Source organism: Rhinopithecus bieti, unplaced genomic scaffold (genome assembly GCF_001698545.2).
Source record: "Rhinopithecus bieti isolate Rb0 unplaced genomic scaffold, ASM169854v2 scaffold_1234, whole genome shotgun sequence".
Lineage (NCBI taxonomy): Eukaryota > Metazoa > Chordata > Mammalia > Primates > Cercopithecidae > Rhinopithecus > Rhinopithecus bieti.
The window spans coordinates 738,919-748,364 of record NW_016803318.1 but is presented as its reverse complement, the minus strand read 5'-3'; the positions used below and the strand labels follow the sequence as shown (position 1 = coordinate 748,364).

Genomic DNA, 9,446 nt, shown 5'->3' with positions numbered 1-9,446 from the left:
TGATTACAAAAAAAAAAAAAAAAAAAGGCCAATCAAGTTCTATATTTTTATGTCCAAAGCACAACCTTTTAGCAAACAGGTTAAACCAACAGCCATTCAAGCCATAAGAAAACAACTCAATAAAACATCTAGTTTTTTGTTTTTGAGATGGAGTCTTGCTCTATCACCCAGGCTAGAGTGCAGTGGCACGATCGCGGCTCACTGCAACCTCCGCCTCCTGGGTTCAAGCAATTCTCCTGCCTCAGCCTCCCCAGTAGCTGGGATTACAGGCGCCCCCCCACCACACCAGGCTAATTTTTGTATTTTTAGTAGAGAGGAGGTTTCACCATCTTGGCCAGGCTGATCTCGAACTCCTGACCTCGTGATCCACCTGCCTCAGCCTCCCAAAGTGCTGGGATTACAGGCGTGAGCCACCGCACCCAGCCAAAACATCTAGTGTTTTTTTGTTTGTTTGTTTGTTTTTTGGAGACAGAGTCTTCCTCTGTTGCCCAGGCTGGAGTGCAGTGGCGCGATCACGGCTCACTGCAAGCTCCGCCTCCCGGGTTCACACCATTCTCCTGTCTCAGCCTCTCAAGTAGCTGGGACTGTACCCAAAGTGCTGGGATTACAGGCGTGGGCTACCACACCCAGCCAAAACATCTAGTTTTAAATCATGTAGCATGAGAATTTGTGAGATGACTGAATGAAGTGACTTGTCACATACATTAATCTATAAACCAGTCAGAAATCAGGAAACATGTACCAAAGACAAAAAATTTTTGCCAGGCAGTCCCTTCTGACTATAATTAATAGCAGAACCAAGAAGATTAAAAAATCCCAATAATGGCCGGGTGCTGGCTCACACCTATAATTCCAGCACTTTGGGAGGCTTGAATCGGGCAGATCATGAGAGCAAGATATCAAGAACATCCTGGCCAACATGGTGAAATCTCGTCTCTACTAAGAATACAAAAATTAGCCAGGTGTGGTGGCGCATGCCTGTAGTCCCAGCTACTCCGGAGGCTGAGGCAAGAGAAGTGCTTGATCCCGGGAGGCGGAGATTACAGTGAGCCGAGATTGCACCACTGCACTCCACCGTTGCAACAGAATAAGATTCTGTCTCAGAAAAAAATAAAATAAAATAAAAAATTCCAATAACAACCTCTATCAAACTGGATCATGAAATGAACACCTGACAGAGACTACCCAGAAACAAGTTTTAAGAGGTTAATATTTGCTCATAGCCTAAACTGAAAGAGAGTTGGTTCACCCCTGATTTTTATGCACATGACTTTATACTAGATAACCAAAGATGTTTAAAGCATCTGCCTAAAGTCTGGAGAATATGAGCAGAGAGGAGAGGTAATATGCCTCCTCTAATTGCAAAGTCAGGCCATGGATTCAGATGCTATTTTGTGGCTACACAGATTGAAGACGAATGAAGCTGGTATCCTAAGCTACAATGGACTCTTCAACCATAAAGGCAGAAGATACCCATCACACACCCACTCTCCCTCAGGGATAAAGCCCTAAAAGAATCTAAATCTTTTCCTAGGGCCTTCAGGGTGTATATATATGGTACATACTAGGTCTAGGCCTGCACATTCAAAGTTTTACTCTCCGTTACCACTGATAACTTTTTGTCTTCTAGGTAAATATAATATATATTCCTACATATGATTCCCCAGTCCTTCTATACCAAGAATAGAGAAGAATTGGGGGAAGGGGAGCATCAGAGATGGGCTGTATACAAAATCATAAAGAAAATTTAGTGATCTAATATAAAAAGGCAAAGTAAGAGACTGAAAAAAAAATCAAAGAATCAAAATGAAAGAAGAAATCCCAGTACCAGAGAGCAAGTGGTACAGCCAGAGTAAGGCTAACCAGAAACCTGGTAATAGAATTAAGTGCCTTCCAAATGTATTTATTTATGTGGAAAATGCTTTATAAGTTTAATTTCATGTGCGGTCAATTTTGAAAAATGGGTTTCCAGTTGTACAATGTAAAGACACAATCCTGAAGGTTTCTAGAAAGCAACTGTGACTATGAAGAGTATACCTAACATCAATTTTGGACAATCTGTTGGACCTCCTCCAACACCAACCTGGAAGACCAACGATACATCACTCCACAGGTGTAATACCTGGGTGTTTGGGGATTTCAGGTTGCCTATTCCTCTTCACTAGGCCTTTCTGCTGTGAAAAGTCACATCAGGAAAGATAATCATTTTTTAAAAACTATTCGTGCTTTAGTTATAATTATCCTGACAAAACCAGACAGATTTTTAAGACATAACAGCCACAGACTAGCCCATTTTTTATTTTTTCCGACCTCAAATCCCTTCCACTATACGTTTAGTAACCTTAAACAGAAAAAGAGAACCCTAGAGTACAACACTTGTTACAAAAATAAAAATAAAAAAATAAACCTTCAGGAGATGTCAAATGGCCTCCAGCAAACCCTGAGAAAAAACTGTTATAAAGTTTGTTTCCAAAGGCAACGACCTTATCCACTGTGATCTCAGTTAAGAGTGGTTCCTGTCACTAAAGTCCCTTCAGCTCTGACAAACCACCTTCAAAATTGTCACACAGAAGTGCACTGCACCCTTGTACTCATGTTCACCCAGACACTTAATAGAAATGCTGACCTGGGGCACTACTCCACACTTGCTGAATCAGAATCTGCAACGTAGCAGGATCCCCAGGCGACTCCCATGCGTCTTAAGAAGCGCTTGGTGCGCCATCAGGGCAAAACGAGAAGTTCCGGGTCTGTCCTACCCCCAGCAGGTCCTTTGCTCAAAAGCCTGGGGAGGAACTGGCTACTGCTGTTTTCCCCTCTTCTGGACCCAACCCGAGCCCCGCTCCGCGCGAGTAAAGCTCTGAAGATGTGTGTTCCGGCGAGACGCCTGGCCTGGCACACGGTCCTCGCCCCACCAGCCCCGGCCCGGGCCGACCTCTCACCTGCTCCTCCAGCGGGAGCGGCTTGAGAGGACTCCGCGCCCCGTGTCGAAAGACGACCTGCACCATTTTCAACTTCAGCAGGCTGCGGTCGACTGGACGCTGGCCATCGGCCCCCTGCAGCTCGGCCAGGGCTCCCCGCCGCTGGTGCAGACAGTACGCCAGCGAGGTCAGGACGCCCACCGGGGTCCACAAGCGCATGCTGAAGACACCAGTGATCATGGTGGTAGGCCCTCGCTGCCCTCCGGGTTGAGGCTGCAGGAGGCAAACACAAGCCCTCTGCGGGCGCCGGGGCTCAGCGGGCGCCCCCAAGTCCGCGGGAACCTGCGGGTGCGTACATCCAGCCCCTCAACAAACAGGGACCGCTGTGCCTCCCGGCCCTGAGGGAGACCCCGAGTGGGAACGTGGGGAGAGAACAGGAGGTGGCGGCAGCGAAGAGTCCCTGGGAGTTTTAACCCGGGTCGGGGTTGGTCGCTCCTGCTGCACACCGGGCCGGGGGAGTTCGGATCCTTATCTTTTGCCAGATGGGGAAGCTTAAACTTGTATTTCAAGTTTGGCCTCCAGCACTCTTGAAGGAACAGGAACCGGCTCTGAGTTCCCTGGCGGCAGCGGCTCCACTAACAAGTAAGACTCGATTCCACTTTTCTATAAGCAAGCTCCTACCCACCTCACCTACCCAGGGACCCGTCCCAAGTGGACCCGCGCACAGGAGCACGGGAAAACGAGTCCTGCAGTGACGCCTCGCCTGGAGACTCGGAGTTGCGGGAACTACAGCTCCCACAAGGCTGCGCATACCGCGGCTCCCAAGCAGTGGCTTGTACCAGCCCCGCTCTGCAGCCGGCCTCGCCCCTCAGGCCCAGCCAGCCGTTTTCCAGGCATGGGTGGCCCACTGACGTTCCTGGACCGGCCGTGGAATGGAAGTGAATCTGTCGGGCCATGGAGTTTGCCAGGCAGGAGGAGCGCGAGCACAGGAGTAGAACTGGGTGGTGGAGGGGAGTAGTTTGAGTCTAGTTTTGAATGCAGAAGACTTCCTTCCGGTCCTGGAAGCCTGGTTGCTGAAGCGAGGAGCTGAGACACCTGCTGAGTGATTACCATTTGCGAAATACAGCACTAGGTGCTTTATATTTAGTCATTTACTACTCCCTTCTCTCTTTTTTAAAAATTCTCAAGCTTAAGTCATTGTGATCATGTAGAACTTTAAGCTCACTGATGTGTTTACTTCCATCCAGAATATTTCTTGTGGAAAAAGCCAGGCCTTGCCTGTGGGTGTCCCAGTGATTAAGTTGGCGCGGTGGCTCACGCCTGTAATCCCAGCACTTTGGGAGGCCGAGGCGGGCGGATCACGAGGTCAGGAGGTCGAGACCATCCTGACTCACACGGTGAAACCCAGTCTCTACCAAAAATACAAAACAAAAACAAAAACAAAAAAAACTAGCGGGGCGTGGTGGCGGGGGCCTGTAGTCCCAGCTACTCGGGAGGCTGAGGCAGGAGAATGGCTGAGGCAGGAGAATGGCGTGAACCCGGGAGGCGGAGCTTGAGTGAGCCGAGATCAAGCCGCTGGACTCCAGCCTGGGCGACAGAGGGAGACTCCATCTCAAAAGAAAGAAAGAAAAAAAAAAAAAAGAGCCTAAGAACACGGGACAATGCCAGGCTTACCACCTGCTAGTCTGGTTTCTGTTGATATACAGGTATCCCAAGCCTGTGTTCCCAGATTTTGCAACAGGACACAATCTGCGATCCATTATGTGTCTATCTGAAGGTGAAGGCCAAATTGAGAGGAGACACATTTGTGAGGAGAGTCGGTGTATGCCATCTATTTCTTTAATCATTCTAAATCCTATCTTTGGATCAAACTGGGCCAGATGTAAAGACAACATACTTACAGCGCATGGCTCCTGGCCTGAGAGCAAATTCTGTTCACCAAGCTGAAAGTTTTGAGTGCTCCCTGATGCAGGAAGGGTTACACATTGTCACAGTTTTCTCCCCAGCCAAGCCAATGGACTCACTTTTCAGAGTCTTATTGTGTGTGCTGATGTGATTCAAAATCGCATACTGTTTGCTATGGACTCAGTTGTGTCCCCCCCAAATTCGTACCCACTAAGTGACTGTATTTGGACAGAGATGATTTTGTCAGAGGCATCTGAACCATAGTGACTCCATCTTGAATAGGGGCTGGGTAAAATGAGGCTGAGACCTACTGGGCTGCATTCCCAGGATGTTAGGCATTCTCAGTCACAGGATGAGGTGGGAGGTCAGCAGGACTGGTATCATGAGAAACCGGTCAAAAAGACCCTCCTGATAAAACAGGATGTGGTAAAGAAGCTGGCCAACACCCACCAAATGCAAGATGTTGATGGAAGTGACCTCTGGTCAAACTCACTGCTTGTTATACATTAATTATAATACATTAGCATGCTAAAAGACTCCCATCAGCACCTTGACAATTTACGAATGCTGTGGCCAGCAGTTATCCTACATGGTCTAAAGTGGGGAGGAACCCTCAGTTCCAGGAAATCCCACTCCTTTCCCAGAAAATTCATGAATGATCCACCCCTTGTTTGGCGTATAATTAAGAAACAACCATAAGTATATTCAGTCGAGCAGCCCATGCCCCTGCTCTGTCTATGGAGTAGCCATTCTTTTGTTTTTCTTTTTCTGTAATACACTTGCTTTCACTTTATGGACTCACCCCAAATTCTTTCTTGCCTGAGATCCAGGAACTCTCTTTTGGAGTCTGGATCAGGACCCCTTTCCAGCAACAATTTTCGTTAAGTGAAGATATAAATGTGAGGTCCTAATCCGGTAGGATTGATGGCTTTATAAGAAGAGAAAGAAGGATCTCTCTCTCCACACAGGAGATCTGATGGTTTTATAAGTGTTTGGAAATTCCTCCTTCTTTCTCCTCTCTAGTCTGCCAACTTGTGAAAAAGGTGCCTGCTTCCCCTTCTGCCATGACTGTAAGTTTCTTGAGGCCTCCCCACTCCCCAGCCATGCGGAACTGTAAGTTTACTCCTTTGTTTATAAATTGTAGTATCTTTATAGCAGTGTGAAAACGGACTAATACAGCAATGGTCCTGTTGGGGCTCATGTGTTGTGTTGGAGGGGGAGTGTGGGGAGGTGTGGGGAACAACTTAGCAGCAGATCTCCAAAAGAAACCAGAGTAAGTGAGGGTGGAAAATAGCAGATTTCATGTGGTTGTTAAAAGCACTGTTTGTCAACACATGTGAGATAAACCATAGGGAGTCCAGACATATTTTGTGTGTGATAGTAGTGTCAGTAAGCTGCAATTTAAAAGAGGCTGGGCCGGGTGCGGTGGCTCACACCTGTAATCCCAGCACTTTGGGAGGCTGAGGCAGGCAGATCACCTCAGGTCAGGAGATTGAAACCAGCCTGGGCAACATGGTGAAACGCTGTCTCTACCAAAAATACAAAAATTAGCCAGGTGTGGTGGCACACATCTGTAATCCCAGCTACTCGAGAGGCTGAGGCAGGAGAATCGCTTGAACACGGCGGGCAGAGGTTGCAGTGAGCTGAGATTGTGCCACTGCACTCCAGTCTGGGCGGCAGAGTGAGATTCCATCTCAAAAAAAAAAAAAAAAAAAAGAGAGAGAGAGAGACTGGAAGTCCTGACCCAGGGCAGGACCATGTGGGTGGCAGTGTTAGGGTGGTTGCAGGAAGCAAGAGAACACTGAGTAGCTGTCATTTTGACCCTGGTTTTAAACTACCAGGCAGGGATGGCTTGGGAAATAAGCCCTTTCCCAGCCAAATTGTCTTCAGAGGATTGCATTTAATATTATGCAAAAACTCGATTTTAATAATGAGATTAGATAAGAAACAACTACATTCACTGTTTTATCCCCAGTGGTGAGCATGGTGCCTGGCTTGTAGTAAGTATTCCATGAATACTTGCCAAATGAAGTTATAGGATATATCATAGGAATGTTGTTGAGCCATTGTTCATTACATCATTTATTGCTTCCTTTATGAATCTCCTCCTGAGAAATTTGGTTTAAAGTGTTAGAATTAGAACAAGCATTAAGAAGTATGAAGATTACTTTCCCTTCAATTTTGCCTTGGTTGTCAGGAAGCTTGGTGCCTAATTTCAAACTTTCCTATAGCAAATATTTAGAACCTAGTGGCCAGTATAACTGTGATCTTTCCCTCCAGAGTATTAACTCTGGATTGGATGGGAGCAAAACTGGAGAAAGGGCAGTTAGGAGGCTGCTGCAGCAATCCAGCTATGAAACATGTAAGAGGTAGTTAACAAGTGAGAAGGAGGAAGGAGTCAAGGATGACTACTGTACATTTTTGGCTTGGACAACTTGCAGATGATGCCATTCACCTGGGAAGGAGGTTAAGCAGAAATTACCAAGTTAATTTTGAATATGTAGATTATAAGGTACTTAGGTATCAAGGAAGCCAAGCGAAAAAAGGTTTTTAAAAAAAGAATGGACAACAATGTCAAATGGAACTGAGAAGCCAAGTAATGTAAGGTCCAGCATCCAGTGGATTTAACAACAGATTCATCTTCTGTTAATTCAGTGAGAGCAGTCTCAGTGAAATAGTGGGGTCCGAATCCAATAGTGGGGCAGAAATTGAATGCAAGTGGGAAGGAAGTGTAGACATCTTTAAGAGGTTTAGCTGAGAAGAGGGAATGAAAAAATGGCCGGGCGCGGTGGCTCAAGCCTGTAATCCCAGCACTTTGGGAGGCCGAGACGGGTGGATCGCGAGGTCAGGAGATCGAGACCATCCTGGCTAACACGGTGAAACCCCGTCTCTACTAAAAAATACAAAACTAGCCGGGCGAGGTGGCGGGCGCCTGTAGTCCCAGCTACTCGGGAGGCTGAGGCAGGAGAATGGCGTGAACCCGGGAGGTGGAGCTTGCAGTGAGCCGAGATCCGGCCACTGCACTCCAGCCCGGGCGACAGAGTGAAACTCCATCTCAAAAAAAAAAAAAAAAATGCAGTAGCTGGAGGTGTTTGGTTCATGAAATTAAGAGAGAATTGTCTTTTGAAAATGAGAGAAGCTTTATATATGTTTAAATGTTGATAGAAATAAGTTTGCAGATAAGGAAAGACAGGATAAGAGATTCAATGAAGTGCTTAGGGCAGGAGAAAATGAGAAATGAGCTTAAGTGGCATAATTAGCTTCAGAAAGCAAAGTATGTATTTTCCATGTTTACAGGAGGGAAATAAGAAAGAATAGGCATGGGTGAAATACAATCATGGTATGGAGATTCATGGGGCTTTTTTCTTTGATTTTTTTTTTTCTGCAAAATCAGAGTATGAGTTAGAGGAGTGGTGATTGGTGCTCTTGACAATTTGAGGAATGTGAGAAAGTAAAATACCCTCAGTATACATGAGAGAGGGTCGCAGCTAGGTAGCTAGAGGATTGCTAGGTACCATGGAGAGCCCAATAGAGAACAGTTTTCTCCAACTTTATGGTACATCATAATCATTTGGATTATTTGTTAGAATGTAGGTACAGGAGCACCAATATGTCTTACTACAGCTGAGTGGAGCCTGGAACTCTGCATTTTAAACAAGCATCCAGGTGATTCTGATACAGAAGCTCTTCAGATCGCACACTGAAAACTGTGGATAGAGAGTCAAAGAGGGGATAGTTTTAGTATGGAGGTGTTTTTTGTAAAATGGGTGCTATAGTTTGGATGTTTGTCTCCTCTAAACCTCATGTTGAAATTTGATCCAGTGTTAGAAGTGGGGCCTAATGGGAAGTGTTGGGTCATGGCAGTAGATCCCTCATGATTGTAATAGACGGTTGCCGTCCCTCAGAAGTGAATAAATTCTCACTCTACAAAAGCTGGTTGTTAAAAAGAATGTGGCACCTCCCCACCTCCTTGCTTCATTTCTTATCATGTTATCTCTGCACTCACTGGCTCCCCTTCATCTTCCACCATGAGTGGAAGCACCTAATGCATATGCCCAACCTTGAATTTTCCAGCCATCCAGAATTATAAGCCAAATCAAACTTGTTTCTTTATAAATTATCCAGCTTCAGATATTCCCTTATAGCAACACAAAATTTACTAAGACAATGAGGACAATTCCCAGTGGAGGGGAAACAAGAAGACAAAAAGAAATAATTGGTAGAGAAAAATTCCTAAGGAGTTGAGAGAATGTGTGATAAAGAAGAAAAGAGGAAGGGTCACCCTTGGACAGGGAAGGGTTGCATCTTTCATTAAGGGTCATCTCTTCTATTAAAATGGAAGAGGAGGCCGGGCGCGGTGGCTCAAGCCTGTAATCCCAGCACTTTGGGAGGCCGAGACGGGCGGATCGCGAGGTCAGGAGATCGAGACCATCCTGGCTAACACGGTGAAACCCCGTCTCTACTAAAAAACACAAAAAACTAGCCGGGCGAGGTGGCGGGCGCCTCCAGTCCCAGCTGCTCGGGAGGCTGAGGCAGGAGAATGGCGTAAACCCGGGAGGCGGAGCTTGCACGTGAGCTGAGATCCGACCACTGCAATCCAGCCTGGACAACAGAGCAAGACTC

At 46.5% G+C, this 9,446-nt stretch overlaps 1 protein-coding gene across 2 annotated transcripts in view; it reads right to left on the bottom strand.

Annotated features, from left to right (window-relative positions):
- The window catches only part of ACP6 (acid phosphatase 6, lysophosphatidic), a 27,311-nt gene extending 23,048 nt beyond the window's left edge, over positions 1 to 4,263 (bottom strand). For both annotated transcript variants that reach the window (XM_017875137.1, XM_017875146.1), the window contains exon 1: positions 2,940 to 4,263. In XM_017875137.1, the coding sequence (XP_017730626.1) occupies positions 2,940 to 3,158 (219 nt within the window). In that variant the 5' untranslated portion in view covers positions 3,159 to 4,263. The remainder of the gene's footprint in view (positions 1 to 2,939) is intronic.
- Between the last annotated feature and the right edge of the window lie 5,183 nt (positions 4,264 to 9,446).